Source organism: Cryptomeria japonica, chromosome 7, assembly GCF_030272615.1.
Source record: "Cryptomeria japonica chromosome 7, Sugi_1.0, whole genome shotgun sequence".
Lineage (NCBI taxonomy): Eukaryota > Viridiplantae > Streptophyta > Pinopsida > Cupressales > Cupressaceae > Cryptomeria > Cryptomeria japonica.
In genome coordinates, this window is record NC_081411.1 from 442,955,995 (window position 1) to 442,978,449 (window position 22,455).

Below are 22,455 nucleotides of genomic sequence, written 5' to 3' on the forward strand. Positions count from 1 at the left end.
GGTCTTTTCACACATTTTCATCCAATCTCTCAAGGGGGCATATCATTCCCATCTTGGGGCAACTCTGTATCAGTTCATCTTATCTTCTTTGAAACAACGCGACAAGCCGCATTGTCTCAAAGAGGGGCAAAATGTAGACACCCAAAATTGTCCAGTCTAATTAAATAAATATTTTATTTATTTAATTATCTAAGCTTAATTCTTCTATTAATTAAATAAATCTTTATTTATTTAATTAATTCATTTATCCTCTTCTAGCCTTATTTCTCATTTAAATAAATACATTTATTTATTTAAATTATCCTTTTCCTAAATTAAATAAATATCCTATTTATTTAATTGATCCCACTTCCTCTATTAATTAAATAAATCTTTATTTATTTAATTAATTCATTAACCTTTTCTACCTATGACACATGTCATTCATCTCTTAATTCATACACTACATACCCTTTCATTATTTTATTATTTCTTTTACCTACCCTCTAATCATAGCCGACCTCCTTTTACACCTCTCAATATTATCTCTCCATTTCATATAGTGTCTTCTATATAAGGAGATGCTTCCTTCATTATCAAACCCCCTGTTGACTACTTGACTACACTACGCTTTTGAACATAGGCGATCCTACTTGCAACCACATTCCATTCTTTGTTGAGCTCTTGTGCACATAAAATCTGAGAGCAAATATATCAAGCAAGATAAATGGAGATAGGAAGAATGGAGATCCAAACCCTATTGGACATGTGATGGTATAATCTTTGTGATTTCATTTGATTTGCATTGTCTTAGGTAATCTTCATATGTTATGGTGGATCTTTGTTGTTGTTAGGCTAGGGTTTTGTGGTTGAATTCTTTTAGCCTTTCAATATCATTATTATTGTTATCCATTTTCACCATATACAGGTGGTTTTTACAAAGAAAGGCTCATTGATCGAAAGAAAGAAAGGTTCACTGCCACAGGGCTCACTGCCCAGATGAAGAAGAATAAAAGAGAAAAAATCCGCCATTGATACACCTCTACAACTGTATAATCTATAGATACCTTCGGCTCACTGCTTCCGGTAGCTAACACATGAAACTCCACACTGCTCAACACTTTTTACCAACTCAAACAATATTGATCGCCAGCTCAAATAATCAGGGAGATAGATCCTCTTTCACACACCATCACAAACACTGATATACATATGCCACGACTCACACTTTCTTTTACCTTTTTTTCCTCAACAAATTATCCTTTATTTATATCATCCTTACATATGCAAAATCTCCCAAGGTCGGCTAAGCATCTTAACCGAACACAATTCAAATTAGGTTGGCACTAAACATTCTGGTAGTGGAAAAGAATGTAAAGTGGACCACAACACATCTTAACCGAGACCAAAACAAACATCATACATGTTACAAATCAATCCATAATCATCAAAGCAACAAGGTGAAGTGTAAACACTCGAGGTTGGCCAAACTTGAAGTAAACACCATCAAAATTTTAAACTATGCCCTCAAAGCCCCAAAAATCATGCCAATTGAATAGAATGAAGCTAAGGACATTACCAACTTATCTCCAAAACCACAACACCAAAAACCATAAAGCGGAGAAATGTGAAGCATGCATTTCACATGAAAACACTGTCAAACACTGGTGAACACAAATTCCATTGCACTGCAATCCAGAACACCAAATCTTGAATCTAACATCTCTAAATGCTACCAAACAACATATCGTAACCGCATGAATAGATGTATAGTAGAGAAGAAATGCGGAGCAAATCTCTCAACACAACCACATAGGAAATCTCAACATCAACTATACCAACCAATCACTAATGACAACCAAAGCATGTTGACATCAATGACATCATACCAACAACTTATTTTGCTCAAACTTGCAATAGCTTTTGCACCTCTCCAACAAGTTTATGTAACATACAACCTAGTAGGGTTCCCACAAGGTAAATTTGCATGGTACCACTATGCCCTCAAGTAATAAATGTATGACAATTGATTTATAACTAGATACCAAGCTAACATTCACTTTCAAGCTCAACTTAGTGTAGAGGTCTACTTTCGTTCAATGTATTTAGGTCGAGATTCTACATTTCCTCTTAACATAATATTTGTTTTAGAGGTTCTAGTTTTGATTTAGATCCTCTAGAGATGAGTATCTTTCAAAATTCCCAATAAGGAAATCCAATTTTGTAATTAATTATTGATTCTTTGATTAAACCAATGGTTGACACAATATTTTAGACATTAGATTGGAAAGACTAATTTGTTGCATTATCAGGTAAATTTCTTAGCTTATCTGATAGTGGGTCTTGCCTCACATGATCTAATGTACAAAGGATCCATATGGAAACTTCACACAACATTTAAATGTTTTTTATCTAAAATTTTACATCGTTTCACCATAGGTTGGAGCAATATGAATTGGCATCAATGGTGGATCCAAAGCTCAAATATAGAAGATGGTTGACGTCACAAATGCAATGTGACACCATCATGCAATGTTTTAAGATTGCCAGTTTGGAAGGTTTTGGGCATTACACTATTGTTTAGGATGTACTAGGCTCTTAAACATGGTTCACTCCCTTCTAAATCGACTAAATGGAAGCCAAAATAAAGGAATCACACACATACACACAAACACAGGCACACACACACATATCGAGGGTGCATGCAACATATAAATATTGCTAGTTTGAACATTTTGTATCATTGTTCCATTTATATTAGAATCCCATTCAATTTTTTAAAATACCACAAGATAAGATTATATCTTGTTGTTGTTCCATCTAAATCTTACTTGCAAATATGACGTAATTGCATAGGTCTTCAAAATAGTGGAAGAGCGCTCAAACAGGTTATGTGGATGTTCTATTTCACCCACAACACTCCACACCCTAATGAGCCCCAAGCTATAGTTGAAACTCTAACATTTATTTCTTTCACTATGGAGATAAATGATCATGCTTCCCAAAGCCACCTGGCAATAATGCACTCATCAAGAAACTTGATAGATCTGATAGTTCTTCATGTTGCATCATTAGCTAAAATTTCTTTGAGGTACAACATACTTGGACATCTTTGGAGTAGCAATTTCTAAAGTTTGTAGCCATTTGATCTTTTCAATTTCAATTCAAAAAGGTTATCCTCCTAAAATATGAACATGTTGATGATTTTTCAACACTTTTGGGAGTAAATTCTATGAGTTCAGATTCATTAGAGTAAAACCAATACATGCAACTCCAATTCAAGAGTGATTAGTGATTGTTTTCTATTTCTTATCATGCATGAATAGAGTGATGCTTTGAATATGAAAGGAAAAGAGGGGAATTTTGTACTAGAAGTGCCACTATAAAACTCAACATTAAGGCAATACTGGAAATATATAATGGAAGTGTGATCATTATATATGATCGTGCTTCTAGCCTTTCATGTAAATCATTCTATGGACATATATGAAATAAAATCATTATCTTTTTGTGTTCATTTTGTTACCATATTATGATCTTTTTCCCAATTCTTCATCCTATTAGTATCCTTGATTCATTCGTTGAAGATTCAATCATTTGTCTACTAATTGATAACCATGTACATACTTACAAGTCTATGTCATAAAGTAAATAGTTCTTATTTTGAACAATTATGAAGTCATGTGCAAACTTTCAATATTAATTAAGAACTTTATTATTTGGCACATCACTTTAGTTTAGTTTTTATCTTTTGATATTTTCCACTTTCTTCTCACATATTTTATAAAGAACAATTGATTGTCTTACAAAGAATTGACTTCTAAACTATGAAAGGTTATTTTACATGTTTTGTCCCACATCTACAATATATCCCATGTTGGTGCGTGTACACATCCAAAATGCAAACATAAATATCAACATCTAGATCACAAGTCCATCCCATGGGGTTCATGTTCACAAGAGTGACACCTCACAAAATGCCTTCTTGGGGACTTATCTATAATACTTAAAAGAACCCTTTGGTTTCAACATTTGCAAGATCTTATAACCATGTCCCCTCTTGGATCTACCAAAATTCAAAGGGAATGGAGACCTAAATTCACACATTAAAGTATACAGGACACCAGTAAGGGAATTCTTCCCTTGGGATAGAGTTGTCACTAGAATCTTTCCAAAAACTCTTGAAGGGATTATTTTGGATTAGTGCTATCACCTTTTCGAGGCTTCGATACATTCTTTTTGGCAACACATTGGTGAATTTGTCATGACATTCGATATGAACAAACTAATAAGAACAACAATTCAAAAATTCCTAAGTATGAGGCAAGACATTAATGAATCCTACTTCTATTTATGTTATCCTTCATGGATTTTTCTATTTCTCTCTATCATGTGTTGTGACAATAGTTACATTGATTGGTTAGAGTTTTTTGCAACTTTTATTTCAACATTATCATTTCTATCTCTTTTACTTTATCTTCCTTATCATATAGTAACCACTTTTCCATTTGCTTGGGTTCATTACAAGATTGGAGCATTGGCATGAAACAAAATGAAAATAAATAGAAGATAAAGTGAAAAGCTCTTATATCTTTTTTACTATATCCTTTATATATTTTTAATTATTTATAAAATATACTTTACTATATTTTAGTATACACTTCTTCACTTAGTTTCATCGACCCACTAAAGAAGGGGGCAAAATATAAGGTCAAAATTTGCTTGTTTTACAATTTTCACCTTACATTTCTACACTAATTTTAGTGTGCGTGCCCTAGCCATGTTTAGGTGCCATTGAACCTAGTTTTTGGTCTTTCAATTGATCACTTAGTATGAAACTTGGACAAATGACCTTAGAACTGATGTCTAGTTAACTCCAAAAAAATTGAGCAAGCAATTCACTTTTTGTAAGGTTTTATCACAAACCATATGTTTTGTATACATTGTATCCATTCCCAATGTTTAAGGGCATTCATGTCATAAGTGGTTGTTAGAGAAGTTTAATCAATCATTATGAGATTGATTTCAACATAGAGAATAAATCATTTTATATTCATTTGATTTGACTTAATTTGATATGACAATGATACCAAGGACGTCATGGTATGATTGTTTCTTATTCATTGTACCCAGTGAAATTGTAGTTCAATTGGTTAGAGTATCACACTATCAAGACAAAAGTTAGGTTTAGGCCCCATTAGTCTTGATCCAATAAACCGATCAATACTTTTATTGATATTCATCGCAAAGCAATGGGTAAAAAGGAAAAAAATGAGTAGATTTGAAAAGACTTAGTAGGCATTTTATATATCCATTAGATCTACATAATTCTTTGAATGATGGTTTTTGTGTCATTTTTTATGTATCATATTATTCTTGAAATCTAATCTTCTATTTATGATTACATGTCAAATTCAGTGACACCTAAAAAACAATTCTGAGATGCATATTGGTTGTTACCTAGTTCTTTTCACCTATCCTAGTAGGAATGATAAATCCTTGAGGACACTACGGATTACTTTATTATCATACATTTTGCTTGGTCAGTCATGAATTGCATTTTGTAGATTTAAACACCAAGCTTAATATTGTACAAATGATCTTTTGATTGATTGTTCCAATTATCATTGATGTACTTTATATTTAGAAATATAAATAAACACATAGAAATCATGCTTTGAATTTAGTTATAGTCATGCTGGTTGGCTAATTTTGCTGTTCAATATCCTTATGTCATGTTTGAATTTAAGACATGTACACTTCAACATTTGAAACTGAAACTTATTATGCATTGAAGACGCCATCTTTAATTAAAAGACAATTTTGAATAGCCAATTAACTACTAGAGGTGCAAAAAAACCATATCCATTCCACTGTGTTATTATCTAATTGCTCAAGACTGTATGTCTTGGATTAGTATAGATCCTGATAACAATTTTGAAATTTTAGTTTTATTTTTTTTTATTAGAAATCCAATTTTAAGTTGTTAACATTCAGTTTGTATGAAACCTATAAAACCTTTAATTTTCTTTTAAACATATACAATGTTAGATTCAATTGTTAAGGTGTTAACATTTAACTTGTACAAAACCTTTACAATCTTTGTTTTCCTTTAAAAAGTAGGATTTAATTCTTATAGTTATTTTATTCATTTCATGATTCTAACCTAAATTTTCTCCACATAATTTACCTAACATCTACATTATTTTTATGTTGTAGAGTATGTAGTTCTAACCAAAATATTCTCAACTGCTGCATACATGTCTGTGTTGTTCCCTGCGACTCTACTTCTAATGTGGCATCCAATTTTCCCATTAGCCTAATGAAATTTGGGTACGAAGACTATAACATTGTTACTGAAACTCTAATTGTTTGCAGGGTAATTGTACACTGTTTGATTCCATTTCTGAAAATCAGCTCTGGCAAGATTTTCTAATTGTTGCTGCAGTAGGGGTTCGAGCTTGGCTTGGGCAACAGAAGAGAGAGAGACAAATTATAATAATAAATAAATTCTACATATTCATTCTTTCTCAAAATTGACTTCAGGATGTACTTGGCAGTCAACAAAATCCATTTTAAAAAGTCATGTTGTATGCTCATTCTTAAACTTAATTTCATGTACATGGTGGTATATTTAGAGGTGTAGAGGATTTGTTTCCCAGGGATTGGAACGAATAAGGAAAACAATTGGATGAATCAGGATGATTCAATTTTTTGTTGATATAAAACAGGACGAGGTCTTTCACACATCTCACAATCAAGGAAGAATACACCATTTTCATATGTACATGTTGGGCAGTTCCAGACCAAACCTACCTTGTCTGGATTCACTTGCAAGTCAGGTGATCCTTTTGCTTTTGTCTCAAACCTAGGGTTCTCACAAATAGAACACACGTTTGGGTTAGACGTAACTGAATTGTCATATGTGCAAGCAGAACACCTCCAAACCATTTGTACAGTTCCAGGAAGCTGTTGTGAATCAATGGTCCCACTGATTTTTGGGGTGGAACATAGCCACCTTCTGATTAAAAACAATGAATTCCAATTGCTGTATATCTGAGGTTTATGAGAATACAGAACTCCTGCTAGGGTACCACAAATAGGACCATAAAATGGGAACCCTGGACATAAGGAATGTAGAACAGCAATTTCCAGTGCATAGATTACCGAAAGAGTTACTGTCTTAAGGTTTTGGAAAGAAGCAGGAATAATTGATCTACAGATTTCTGAGTTGGCGTTCAGAGGAAAGCTCAAGGCAAAAAGTAACCCAGATATGCCAGCATGACATAGGGAGAAACATATTTCTGATCCAGCCAAAAGTCCCCAGAGTAATCTTATTGAGATTATTAATCCATCATACGTGGATAGCAATGCCAAAATCAACAAGGAAAACTGTCTGCTTCCTATGCACCCTTCCAACAGAATACCTTTCCAAAGGATTGAAAGTACATTATAGATTAAATGCCCCTTGTGCGTGTGATGATAAAATAAGAAGGCATACCACTGCTTCATGTCCATACCCTGCAAGAAGACCTTTGTTAACTTGGTAAAAAGTCATGTCCTATTTGCAATCAGAGACAATACAATAGTATAAGTATGTTATCAATAAATATAGGACCAGTGATGACCTGCAAGAAACAACTAGTATGTATGCCAAACCATTATTTAGAAAGGTCCAAACAATAGAAAGTCAATAAATTGATTTACTAGATATGGATTCAAATATCATCGAACACAGTGAGACGACATAAAACAATTAAAGACGAAAGTTATATGATCGCAGATTTTTAAGATTTTGTTGTGCAGCAGCAGTGAAATATTATTTAAAAAATTTCAGAGTTAAGATAACTTACAGGGCCATGAAAACATAAATAAGATAATACAACTATGCAATCCTATTAACCGTAGTCGCAATATTCTTCCTGAGTGGGTAAATATTCCTGAGTTTCACTATCCTTGTGAAAATGAGTAAACCCTTTTGTGAGTTATTATCAGATTGTTAAACAGGTGCCATGATGCAGGAGATTAAAAACATCTGGCAGGGGCAAATAGAAAAAAATTAGGGATCTTTCACACATCATCTGCTTCTTAACAAAGTAGTAATTTTCTTTGGGAGTGGATTTCATACTTTAAATTTATATCTGCCAATTGTTAGTTATGTTCTTGAAAAATAGTACAGAAAATCATTTTATATTAAAAAAAGAAATAACAGTGCTATTTATTTATGAATTACTCAGTTGTAAGATTAGGCACCCTTCCTGTACTTCAGGCTCATCTTCAGAATCTTCATGTTGCAATATGGCCTCTCAGACTTCCAATCTTCTTAATATGTTTTCTCTCAATACTCTCACAATTTGCACTATTTTTTCTACTTTTAAGTCTCCTCAACCTTAGAAATTGGGCTTCACACCCTGGCATTCCCCTGGCTCCACCCTCCTTGTAGGTCTGGAGGAACTTTCTCTTCCTCTATTTGAAGTGCAACCATCCCTTTCTTGCACCATCTTGATTTATAAAAATAAGAGCAGCGGTATTGCAGGAACCCCTCAATTATACTGCTGAAAAGAAAAATATATTAGTGAGTGTGATTTTGGATGGAGAGCATTGGAAATTGCCATTTACCTGTTGTCTGAGCTTAGAAATCTTGCTCTCATATGTTTAACATCTTAAGCCAAAGTCTAATTTTTACTGGCCTAGTCTCATAAACAGTCGCAACATATCCCATCATAAAACAGCATGTGATTTCATTCTTGAGACAACAAATTCACCTTTCTCATCTCATCTTCGCCAATTTCCCCCCATTTTGAAATACCTCTCTAACTCTTGAATCCAGTCTGTAAACAAATCTGGGTTAAGTTCTCCAGGTTTTTGGAATCTTTGCTAGCTGAACTGCTTCTTAGCAAAAACATTCAACTTCATTGTCAGTGGATGTTAAAATTCAGTTCTGGCTTCCTGGAAGAGTTAGTAGTTACATATGCTAAAAATAGTACAGGACTTCTTTTCTCTAGGCAACCCTCAATTATAGGGCTCAAAAGGAAATAGATAACAGTGATAACTTTAAGGATGATAGACATTAACAAGCACTGGGAATTTCAACCAGTTTGATTTCATTCTTGACAAAAGAAGTTTACCCTTCTCAGGTCACGATCATCATTTTCCTTCCATTTCAAATGATCTCTCTAGCTCTTGAACCTATTCTATAAACAAGTGTAGATTATGTTCTGTAGAATTTCAGGATCTTTAACAGCTGAACTGCTTCTTAACAAAAATATACAACTTCTTTGAGAGTGGATGTCACAATTCAGTCCTATATTTCTGGAAGAGTTAGTCCCACATTTACCAATACTATAGGACTCATTTTTAATGATAAACAATAGAAAAATGCTATTGTAGGCCCACCTCAATTATACCGCTGAAAAGAAAAATAGTAACAGTGTGTGTGTTAAATGGATGGTTGACATTAACATGCATTTGAAATTTCAATTTACTTCTTGTCTGAGCTCAGAAACCTTACTCTAGTATGTTATAACATCTTAGGCCAAATTCCCTTTTTTTTGCCTTCTCTCCTCCGAGTTTGCTGCAAGTTGCCCCACCATAAAGCGGCATGTCATTTCATTCTTGAAATTATAATGCTCCTTTTTCAGCCCATTCCAACGTTCTTGGAAAGTTCCGCCAACTTCATTTGTAATGTCCTGTTCTAGAAAATTTCCTATTTTCTTTTAATATGATAATCCTAACTCACAATAGTAATTGCAATATAAATAATAAATATTAATTTATTTAGAAATCATAATTTTGGTAATATAATTTGGCTTGAAAACTAATAATTTATCTCTTGAAAAGTATAGCACTTATCTTTTATTCTGCTATTCTATCTTCTTCAAACTGTGATGATTTCCTCTTGTATGCCTACTCTGAAAGTGATTTCCGATCTGCCTCAATCAGAGGTTTTTGTCCCTAACTCGGCAATAGAAATTAAGGAGTTTTTATCCTCAGACTGTAAGTGTAATGGTTTATATTCCTCACAGAACAAAGAAGTAATAAATAAATATATAATAACCTTCCTAATGATGTCCTTCTGCCTTGCTTAGTCTTCTTTAAATACCTTCTTCCCTCCGATAGTCATGACTTTTCATTGCTACCCGTTGTTAATTATAACTTAGTCTGTTTTTGTTTTGTTTTTAAACAAGTCGCTGGGCTGGGAATAAATACCATGATCTAGCTTCCATCCTTGATTTTTAAATATAAAAATATCTGAGCTACTATTGCCTCTTTAATATAATAATATATTCAATTTACTACTTGCAAGGGAATAGATGGCATAATATTAATGGAAATGTTTAGGAGAGGACATGACAGTCCGCCCTTCCCAAGATTGCTTGTTCTCAAGCAATGTCGATTTTAGTCTGTCCAATTGAATCATTTTTGCCAATACTAGGATCACAAATAAACTTTGGAGATTTGTAATCCCTAGGTCCTCCTTGTGATATAATTAGCTTCTTCTGTGACACTATGATATAGTTAGGAATTGGAAATTCTACACCAAGTGACGTTTCTCTCATTGTCTTAGTTATGTCCAACTCTGTACTACAATGATGTCTCTGAAGAGTTGTTAATGTGCTTGCCAGATTGCCAATATAGTGCTTTAATATCATAAGGTTGATACTATCATCTAAAGTGCAAGGACAATTTATTGCCTAGCATTCTTTGGGCTTGTGTACTGGTATTTCCCAGTAACTATAAACAACAAAATAGAGTTGGTAACTGGCAAGGTTTGTAATTTAAGACAAGTTTTCTCTCATCCTCAGAGAGAAGAAACAAAAAGACATCTTGCAGCTCTACGATTCTTCCTTCCAACTCCACCTTACAAACATTGGACAAAAGACCATTTTCAATCATTTTCTCTTGTAATTCCTTATTTATATCATTACACTCTTTCAATGTGTTTTCCAAATTATTTTTTTCTTGTCTTAGCTTTGTGCATAAAACTATGAGTCCCTGGCTCAATGCTCTTGTTTCATTAAACTTAGTTTCTAGTTCTGCAATTTTTTCTTCTAAATTCACCCTGTTAGAATTCCATATTCTATGATTCTCAACCATCTTTGCTTTTAATTTCTTAGCCCCTCTATTGCATTTTCTCAATTCATTTTTATCAAAGATCCTCGAAAGTGAATACAAACTCTTGATTGTTGTTGTTGACATCTAAAATGATAGCAAAATGTTGCATCTTCCGTCATGATGAATAATGGGAGTGTTGTGAATACCAATATCCCACTCCTTTGTGCAAAGCCGATATTGCATTTGAGTAAAGGGATCTAGGTGTCCTTCACTGCAGGTTGTATCTTTCACCTCAATCATAATCAAGCTCCCCATTTTAACTTCAAATGTTATGGGATGAAAACACAGTGAATGTGTCCATTGTTCTTCAATGTCCACGTTGGTCTCTCCAAGAGGTAAACCAAGTCTCATTCTCATGACTGCAATCTAACCTATCAACAAGCTCATCGGTCTTGGAATAAGGGAGTTCAAATGGCCATTGGTCAACTTCCATGTAGTTGGTACGTATCATGCTGGAGTTTTCTTGATAAACTTGCAATTCCTCCTCATGGGGGTCAACATTAGACAAATAATTCCTCACAACAGCATAACTAATACCTTGCACATCATCATCATGTGGTCCAATCATTTCCATACCTTGCAAATCATTTTTACATGGATCAATTACTTCCATACCTGAAAAATGGACAGATGTTTCTTGGACATCATTTGCATTTATTGACACATATTCGACACACAATATTGGTTCTTCTCCGTCTTTGGTTTTAGCAACTTCTGGTGATTCTGATTCTAACTTCTACTGTAATTAATGATTTTCTTGGATCTTGCTCCTTGATCTCCGTGGCCATTTTTCTTAAGTATTCAAATAGATCTCTTTGTTGGGATAATGGTTCCCGAGTGCCTCCAAGTACATAAGGGGAACACTAGCTTTGAAATCTTTTGGCAACCTTTTGTACTCATCAATAATTTTGGGGTCCTCAAGTTTGTACAATAACTCTTGAATAAGGTCCATATCTTCTTCCCTTTGTCGACCTTTAATTCTCTTTGACTAGAATGCATCTATAATTTTAGCTTTACCTCGCAGGCTGGCAGGATTGCAGATCTAATACCATTTGTAATGTCCCTTTCTAGAACATTGCTTGTTTTTGCCTTACAACAATATTTCAAATTCTAGAATGATAATTGCATTTATATTTATAAATATAATTTAAATCAAAATCATGAATGTTTATTTTAATATAAATATTCAGATAATTTTGAAAAATAATCTTATCTTGAATTTTTGCTATGTTTCTTCTTCAATTTGCATCTATTTTTCATTAAATGTTTAACTCTTAAGTTCTAGTCAACTTATGGGTTTTCGTCTTAAACTTGATATGAAAATTTAAGGGTTTTCATCCTTAAATCTCTTAACTTTCCCTTGGAGGGTTTGTGTCTTCTTTGGCTGTAATGTTAACTTGCAAGTTACATGACATTTTCTTCCAATACCTTGATGTCCTCTCCACAATGAGATGATCTCCCTTTATATCTTATCATTGAGGGAGTCACAACCTTTCACATACAACTACTTCCCTTTGAAGGAGTCAATCTTTCTTATTCAACTGCTGCCCTTTGATAACTTTTAATTTTAATTTAATTCTTCTTATTCTAAATCACTAGTATATGCTGCGATTGGTAGTGATTTGGCAGGGGAATGACATCCATTTCTTGGACTCAAGCAGGTAAGAGAAGTTTTGAACAACTTAGAAGGAATGTGATGGAAACTCCAACACTTACCTTACCAAATCTTGAGAATGTCTTTACCATTGAGTGTGATGCTTCAGCACTGTCGATTGGTGGCATCTTGAATCAAGAAGGCAAGTTAGTTGCTTGTTTTAGTGAAAAGCTAAAAAACACCAAGAAAAAGTATGACACTTATGATAAAGAATTGTATACTATCGTCCAGACATTGAAACAATGGAAAAACTACCTATTGCATAGGGAATTCATTTTGTTGATAGACAATCAAAAACTAAAATACATTAATTCTCAAGCTAAGTTATCCCATAAGCATGCCATAGGGGTCTCCTTTCTAAAAAGTTATAAATTTGTGGTGTAGCATGAGTGGAAAAACTAATGTTGTCGCAGATGCTTCAAGTAGGAGATGACACCTACTTTTTGTTGGCACCCCTATGAAACTTGATTTTCATGCCCTTTTTGTCAAGATGATCCTCAAAATCGTGTCAATTCATTCAATTTCTAACCTTTCTTTAGTCAGTTTGCAAGGTCATTTATTAAGATTTTCGAAAATCAAACTAACGATATTTGCAGAATTTTCAAGGTTTCACTATTCCATATGGATATGCTTGAGGTGATAATATGAATCATTGAGCTTTAAATCCTGGCAAGTGATGAGGAGATTTGCATCTTGGTTGAATAGGGAAAAAGAAAGATTATGTCATCTTTGCACAGTTTTCTCAAGTGGCAAAGCCACCTCAAAATTTCACCTATACATAAAGGAAATGTGGCGAAGTGTTGATGAATCTCTGCCCAAGAGAAAAGTGTTTAGATTTTCAAAATAATCAAGCACATAATCAGGTGGTAGTGCATAGTAAAATCACACCAAAGTGTTGCAGGGAACTAAGGAAAACACACCTAAGTGAAAAAAAGTAATAATCATAAATCCAACCACTATTTTGTGTTGGAAAAACAACCTCTATCTTCCGCTTGGCAATCAACAAATGTGGTTAAGTCTTTAGTGATCCATGCCATATAAAAAACATTTGTAAACTAAGTAAATGTCAGCGTTATTTTGTAATAGAAGTCCCAGGGCAAAATTCCACTATATATCATCAAAGTGTCATATTGACTTAGTGAAGTGTGCTCAAACTGGCAGAAGGAAATGATCTAAGTTATGGTGCACAATTTAAGAGGTAGCGCCAAGTGAAAACCACACCAAAAGTTTGGAAGCAGTATTATGGAAATGTACCAAGGGAGAAAGTGGTTAAATTATAAAGGTTGGCACTATTTAGGTATGGCAATGCACTCTAGAGGTCACCTAAGGTCTATAATGTGACAATTAGATTATGAAACCCTGCCCAAGGGTAAAGAAGGTTTCAAACTAACATTAGCACATTTTAAGGACTTTGTCACACTTATTTCCTCCAAGTACATTTTATGAGTGGCATAACCGGCAGGAAAAGATGTCCAACTTGAAGAGACTTCAAATTATGACATTTGTGTACTTTTGGCTTGGTGCAGCAAGCCTTAATTCACATTTAGTCAATCAGTAATTGGCCAGCACTTAAGTGAATCCTGCCTAGGTTGTGATTGCAAGAAGAAAGAAGAAAAAAGGTAAAGAATGACAAAAAAGTCATTCAAGGCAGGAAAACACAGAAATCTCAGCACCTGAATGAAGGTTGCTCTTTATTCAGACTTAAAAGTAATTTACCTCTGCTGGCCATAGCAAAAACAAAGTGGAGTTCTCTTCTTTTTGCAAGTTCGGTGGTGATTTTTAATTTTTTAGTGAAATATTTTCATAGAGCAGCATTCAAGGTTTTCTAAGATTAGTGGTACTTTTGGAGACTATTCAGTGGTTGTTCCTTTTTCCAAATAGGTTGGATTGATCAAAATTCTGCGTAACAAAGCATTGGAATAGTGAAGAGGAGGTTGTCTTTTAGACCTCAAGTTACGTAATGGAAGAAATACTTTAATTATTGCTGAAATAAGGTTTCAAATGCAGGAGATTGACATAACCATCAAATCTAGGGCTTCACCATGATCCTCGAATAGGTTTAAGTGTTTTGAGATTGAAGTTTCTAAAATCGGAAAGACTGACATATCAACATGATGAGGTAGCAATAATTTCATCATGGCCAAGGTTCCAATTTCAGGTCATCAAGTTGGTATTGATAAGGTGCTCATCAGTTTCATGATCATAGAGTTTCAACAGTTGTCTAGAGGCCTAGAAGGTTCGCCATGTTTCAGAGGTTCCAAAAATTTCAACAGTTTCAAGTTGAAAAATAGTTTAAGATTTTTGAAAGATCACTCGTGTCAATTTTTTATTTTTCAGCAACAACCAAATTGAGCAACTATCATTAGTAGTGGTTATTTATTGATGATGGAAAAGAGCCTATTATTAGGCCTTTTATTTTATTAATTGTTTAGGATTATATTGCTTTGACAAATATTTATTTTCAATATTTTTGTAGATAAGGGTAGAATAGCTTTAATGCATAAAGTTTTTGGGATATTTTATTACTATTTTTAAATCCTTAAATCCTTAAAAGCTACCCTTGTGAGCTTATAAACAAGTGCTTTGACAACATAATTTGTGAAGATTAGTTTATGTGAAGCTTACACTACATAAATTGATGTCCAACTGAAGTTATCATGTTATTTAGTATTTGCACGTTTGTAATTTCATCAAGTAACTGAAAGGAGGTTGCATTTAATCAAAGCTTTGTATTGGCAAGATCAGTCTTTCTAAATCATCACTTTGAATGTAATTTATTTGTTTGCTTAAAGAAATCATGTGATGGCCAATTTGTTTGATGGCCAGTTTGTTTAGCCATCCCCTGTTAATGTTATCCAGTGTAAGCATCATCTATTTTCCTTTCAAATCTTCTTGCAACTGAATACTGGTCTTGGCTTTAGCTAGTACTCTGTTGAGTTTATTGTTTTACTTTACTCTTTATCCTCCTTAAGAACTACAAATATTGCTATAGGGTTTGACTATTGACAATCCGATGCATACATCCCAGGCAAAAACATAGTCAATAATTTATATCCATGCAAAACCCCCATGATAAACTTGTATAGTGTGCATAATTACACATTTGTTCATAGCTTTATAGTGAGATGTTAAGGAGCTTCCCACTATAATTTGAAGAACAATTCTACCATATGTGCTCTTCCATTTTGGGTTGTCTTGCAAGAGACATTCAAACGCACTTCTCTCTATGAACAACAAGATTGTCGGGTTTGAAGAGACGAAGGATGAAATGTAGTTCATCCCTGTTTCAGCAAAAATATTGATACTCTAAAGTCTAAACAATCCTGTGGTTGTATGCAAAGAGTTTATGATAAATACTTAGTAGCTGATGAATTTTAGTTTGAGAAGCTCCAACGTTGTATTCCCACAAGGTCAACAAGGGAATAACTAATTAGGGAAGCGCATTCAAGTGGCTTGGGGGATCACTTTGGTAGGAGCAAAACTTATAGCTTGGCAAGTGACAAGTTTTTCTGGCCTCAATTAAAAATATAAATAATTTTGTTTCAACATGTAGAGTTTTCCATGTTTCTGAAGGTGGACAGCAGAATGCTGGTTTATATAAATGTTTACCATTACCTGAAGGACCATGGATTGACATTTCCATGAATTTTATCTTGGGATTGCCTCATACTCAAAGAGGTAATGATTCTATTTTTGATATTGTGGACCAATTCTCTTAAAATAATGCGCTTCATTCTATGTAAGAAGACTACTAATGTGAGTCAGATGGCTGATTTCTTTATTAAAGAGATTGTGCACTTACATGGACTGCCAAAGTCTATCGCAAGTGACTGTGATACAAGGTTTCCTAGTCACTTTGGACGACTATGTGGAGAGACTTGCCAATAAACTGTAGTATAGTTCAACCTTCCAGCCTCAAAGGATGGGAAAACAGATGTGGCAAACAGAAGTTTGGGCAGTTTGCTTCAAAGCCTAGTTGGTGAGAACTCAAGGCAGTGGGATTTGGTTTTCGCATAGGTTGAGTTTGCTTTCAATTCTTGAGTCAATAGGTCAACTGGCAAGTCCCCGTTCCAAATTGTTTTAGGAAACAATCCTAAGGGAGTAGTTGATCAGGATCTGATTGATCTTCTTGAGGGATGATGGATTAGCCAAGATACCATGGACACTGCAAGTCATATGCAGGATGTGCTACAACAAGTTAGGTAAAAGCTGCAAATAACCAATGAGCAGTATAAAATAAATGCCGATTTGCATTGTAGAGAAAAACCATATCAAGTGGGTGAACGAGTCATGGTTTACTTGCATAAGGAAAGATTTCCTCAAGGCACCTACAATAAATTCAAGCCAAAGAAAATTGACCTTTGTGGGATGCTCAAATTTTTTAATGAGAATGCCTATTTGATAAGCTTGCCTGAAGAATTTGACATCAGTCTTATATCTAATGTTGCAGGTCTTTATCCCTATCATGCAGGTATTGAAAAAATAAAAAATGAGAACGTACTGTGAGAATGGGCTAGACATTTGCCAAGAAAAAAAGGGAGCAGATTACTAAGCGCAGGGGATCAAAATCAGTGAAATTACACCAAAAATTTAAAAACTAGCAGACTGGCAAAGACATTACATGAAAAGGTTAAAAAAAATTACTGATACAAATCTAGAAAACATCAATCTGTAATTACATTCATTGTAACACCCAGAAAATTTCAGAAGTTAAAAACTTTTGTCGGAAAGAACAATAGATTGTTTACCTTGGTGGAGGTGCATGATTGGTCCGATATAGAAGGAAATAAGAAATCGAATCGTGCAGGCTTAATCTCATATATAAGCATCCACACAATTAACATCAATGTGACCAAGGGCTCCTTCATTCTAGTTATAAATAAACTCTACTTATATAAGAAGCTCCTCTCCTCTGCCCTATTCAGCTTCCCTCCACTAGAGGAACTCTAATTGCAGATGTGAAAAATTGCTTCAAAAAAACAAAGGCTGTGCAAACTGTCCTCCAATTCTCAGATTTCAGCCTGTTTGAGACTACCAAGGAGATTACGGGTTAATGAAATTCTCTTAAATGATAGAGCGGACAAACCCATTAAACAATATCTAAGCACAGCTCCAGGATAACCTCGTATAGAAGAAACCCAAAGTTCAAAGTTTCATATCCTGCCAAAACCAGTAGACTTATCAATTGCAATTCGAAAATGACCAAATTCACCTTAATACCCAACTCCCCTGAAAAAGCCCAACTGGCCTCAAATTCCAACAACCATCCATTATCAAAACAAAGCCACAAGCCATCTACACTGAAAACAGAACACCAAAAACAGGTCTGAAAGAAGAATTACTGAGACATACTTAATTCCTTAAATGGTGCAGATGGGAACTCGACTCCTATACAACAGTTAGCTCTGACCCTCCAGCTGAATACTACAATGGCCTCTTGAATATCCTAAATCAAAATACGCGTTCAAGGCAATTTCCCATGAACTTCTCGCCAATACAAAGAAGGAAAAGTAGAAATTAGTCTTGACGACTTTTGTCTGTTCTACGAACAATTCTAAAGTGCTGAATTGTTCGTCGGTAAAATACGCAAGTAAAAACGTACTCATTGAAATCTATGATGTAACATCAGCTTGCTGTACTCCATTCTAATTAACTTTTGGTGAGTCGTTTAGTGAGCAGTCGTTCTTGTGACAATGAAAGCAATGGATTAGCAATCTAGTAATCATCAATATATAGGTATTTGTAGTCTCGTTTCTTTATATATATATAGAGAGAGTCTGTGAGAGATTATATATATATTTATAGTTTTTTAAATATTGAGAAGAATATATTATTAAAGTTGATTTTTTTTTTTTGTTAAGAGTTAAAGGATTGGTGGGTATCCATTTTGCCATCTTTCAGGGCATCCATTCGTCAAATTTGGTGGGGTATGTAATACCCTAAAAATGGTAATCTAAACCATGGGCTCTTAATCTCGACAACATCACCAAGGTCCTAACCAAAGGTAATTAAATCAACTTTGAGCACATTATTAATTCTTTAATCATCAAATATTACATGGCAAATCAATAACTCAATATTAATTAAATATTTATTTAATTAATTAAATCAATCCAAGAATATCATTTTGATCAATTATCCTATTTAATTTATTAAATATCCTAGCATATTTAATTAATTAATAAATTTGCCATTAATCATTAAAAAAAAGAATTAATTTATTACAAAAGAGGAATTAATCACAAAGCAAGAGTTAAATTGAAAATAAAATAAAAGAATTGAGTTGAGAGAAATCAAACTTGAGATATTATTTCTTCTTCTAAATTGAGATTAACTTGAAATCAGAAAAGCAATTAAAAGGTATTTAATCATTCTCTAAAATTGGAACTCAAAGCTTTTGAGAAAAAGAAGTTCAGTTGCATTGAAAAGACTCTTTTCTTGAATAAATCAAAGAATTACCTATTTTTATCACAAATGCATGAAATTAATTAAATCTTATTTCTAATGCAACTCAAACTTCTTTTATGAATAGATTTCAATTAAACTATAATTGGAATCTATCTTAAGGTTAACTGAATATGATTTCTCAATTATTTCAATTAATCCTAAACTATGCTTTTTCTTGATCTCTCTTGTAATTCTCTATAAATCCAGCCTTCAACTCTCATTCAAAACACCCTGTAGATTTGCTATTACACACTTTTCGCTCTGGAGTCATTGAATATATTGTGCTTTCTTTTTGAGATTATTGCATCTTAGTTTAATTTCTTTTTCTATATTTAATTTATTCATGATTGCTTGAATCCATTATTGCTTGAATTCGTTATTGCTTGAATCTTTCATCCATCTTGCATCCATTTAGCTTAATCTCATTCTCATATAGATTAAATCCTTCGTCTTGGTGTAGTCTAGTCATTGGTATTGCTTATAAAATCTGAGAGCAATCTTATACTCGCATCTTTTAGAAGGCAATTAGTCGATTTGTAATGGTTTTCATATTCATACTTATATCTGTCTAACCATACATGTAATGACTTAATCGAAGTGTTGTGTCTTGCAGCTATCAGACTTATTTCACTTTTTCACACACACATTTCTGTCTTCCACCGTGGGGGGCTCGAGACTACTTTTTTTTCGGCCTCCAAGACTAACTATTTATTTTTATTTTATTTTTTCAGATTTTTGACTTTTTGGATTTTTTCCATATAGTTTCTGTGTATTATCGTACGACATTTCCCACAGTGTCGGATGACAAACTGCAATTATCGTACGATCCTGTATGAATTATTGTACGAGTCGGTGAGAATTATCGTACGAGTCGGTGAGAATTGTCGTACGATTCTGTATTTGTTTGGTTAAAAAGCAAGTTTCATTCTTTAGGTTTTCTGTTCAATTTTGATTACACTGACGTTGACCCTAGCTGGTTATCTATTTATCTGAAGAATTTTCACAGCCTAATCAGTACTGATTCATTGTCTTTGCAGGTTGCCTGAGGAGATTCCAGGAAACATTGTGTATTCATTATATTCATTTTTTTTAGGCACCTAACTTGCTATCTGGTTAAAGAACAAATCTGTATTTCATGTTTTAAGAAAATTCTGAGAGGTAGGAGAGTATGCTCTTGTCTTTATAGACAATCAGAAATCCAGACCCTTGAGGCATTTTCTTTAAGTGAGATTTGTATATCTTTAGCAGGCCTGCCCTCCTGAGGAGCTAATAACTCTATAGCCATTACGGCCGATGAGAGGGGAACGACCCAAGTGGGAATGACTAAATGCCAAGTACTCCAACCCACTATAAAACAAACATGATTTGATGAAAATCAAGTCAACGACAATGCTCAGGAATAGCTCTCCTCTGTACCCTCGGGTATATTAAGCCTTGGTTTTCAAGGCTGGGAGACCTCTTAATTGAGTTTATACCTTGATGCGCCGAACGGATCCCTTACTAGTTCCAATTAAAATTAGAAGCTACCTGGTTCACCTCCGAAAGGGGGGATAATCTTTGTACAAGAGAGATAGTAACTCTCCCAAGATACTTGTCATTTCATGCCCCCATTAGCATTTGGAGTCGGCTAATATGACGTTGAGAATCCATTGCGTGAGACTCAATGACAGTATTCTGATTAGCTATTGGGTGTGTACTTGAGTCTACAAGCAAAGGTTTTCTTCTCTCACCAAATTCCGTAGGGTTTGCATGCTATGATTGGAGTTATTTTTCATATTCCATGTTTTCTGTGTTTTCATCCCTCAAAAACTAAAACTGGAATACCAAAACTGGAGAAAACAAGAAACAACTCAGTGATCAAAAACTCTGTCCATGTCAAAACTAGTCTATCCTAGTAGAAACTTTGTCCGTATCAAAACTAGTTTATCCTAGTCGAAACTCTGTCAAAAAATAGTCTATCCTAGTCGAAACTTTGTCCGTGTCAAAACTAGTCTATCCTAGTCGAAACTTTGTCCAAAACTAGTCTATCCTAGTCAAAACTTTGTCCGTGTCACAAAATAGTATACCTTAGCTGTCAAAAACTCAGTCCACCCCTAAACTGCTCATCATCTGTCAACGATAAAAAACTCAGTCCATCTCAAATCTGGTCATACTGAGTCATTGAAAACCCAGAATTTTGCCTCTGTCCAGAAAACAGTCATACGAGTTTTCTTATTTATCATCCTAGTTCATATTTTGTGTCGTACGGTATTCCATCAGTCCTAACAGTTTGTCATTTGATCCTTCATCCTATGTCGTACGATCTCTGATTGTCTATCATCTGGTTCTGAGAATTGTCGTTTTACCTTGCATCCTGTGTCATATGATAAAATTTTGTACTGAATAGTTTGTCGTTCCAGACATACCCATATGTTGTACGATACTAGGCAGCAACTCGTACGAAACACTATTGTCATTATCGTGAAGCTAGCATACTGTCGTCTGGTCCTGCAAAACCTGTCGTATGTATCTCTGATTTTTGTCAGTCTGGAACAATCAAACTTGCCTAAAACAGTCTACAATGAGTATTAAACTAGTTATCATCATCTCAAGCATAAATGGATCAAAACAATGTACCTCTACCATTTGTGTTGCACGATTCGTCGATCATCTTTCAACTAGTTCAATCAACTACTTATCAAACTTAAGTCACTTAGATAACGTCTTATACATGATAGATCATTCCTGAAACCAGACTGAGTCTTAGTCACTTCTCTCGAATCAACTTAAATAAAGATCTTATACATGATAGATCTTTCCTGAAACCAGACTAAATCTTATTTGCTTCTCTCAAACAATATGTTAAACGAACAACTAGCTCTGAATTTGATCTTGACTTCTGCATCACAAAAAACTTTAGGTCACACCAATCAATAAAAATGCCTATTCAAACCAGGAGTTCTTGTAAGAAAGATGCCAAAGGAAAAGGACAACCCTTTTCATATAAAGATAATCCATTTTACGAAGAGGATCCTCTGACTAATAAACCGTCATCATCAGGGATACCAGTTTATGATGAACCTTTATCTCCTACTATACCTAGAACAGAACAAAATGATGAAGACAACCTCAGTATTCATGATATCGACAATGATTCCTCATCAAGTGAATCTGAAGCCTTTGAACCACCAAAAAAAGATATTCATAGATGTCAAAAGGATAAAGACTTCCGAAAAATGGTGAAGGTTATCATGGCTAGAGAAAAAGAAGACTATTTTCTA

At 34.1% G+C, this 22,455-nt stretch overlaps 1 protein-coding gene across 2 annotated transcripts; it reads right to left on the bottom strand.

The window, feature by feature from the left end:
• Positions 1 to 6,552: 6,552 nt before the first annotated feature.
• LOC131030429 (rhomboid-like protein 14, mitochondrial) lies at positions 6,553 to 18,427 on the bottom strand. Of its 2 annotated transcripts, XM_057961267.2 has the most exons (3): positions 18,101 to 18,427; positions 17,497 to 17,908; positions 6,553 to 7,500 (listed from the first exon to the last, which is right to left on the bottom strand). In XM_057961267.2, exons 2-3 carry the CDS (start codon positions 17,614 to 17,616, stop codon positions 6,676 to 6,678), a joined length of 945 nt encoding a protein of 314 aa, XP_057817250.1. In that variant the 5' UTR covers positions 17,617 to 17,908; positions 18,101 to 18,427; the 3' UTR covers positions 6,553 to 6,675. The 2 variants fall into 2 exon arrangements, with proteins under 2 accessions (XP_057817250.1, XP_057817249.1); XM_057961266.2 differs by having other exon boundaries at positions 17,497 to 18,427.
• Between the last annotated feature and the right edge of the window lie 4,028 nt (positions 18,428 to 22,455).

What these genes read in the sequence shown, in the direction of transcription:
- LOC131030429 (XM_057961267.2), bottom strand. Translation starts at nt 17,616, where the DNA reads ATGAAGGAGCCCTTGGTCACATTGATGTTAATTGTGTGGATGCTTATA. An exon ending in AATCATGCACCTCCACCAAG is followed by an intron (nt 7,501 to 17,496) that starts GTAAACAATCTA and finishes GTCTTCTTGCAG; the next exon opens with GGTATGGACATGAAGCAGTG.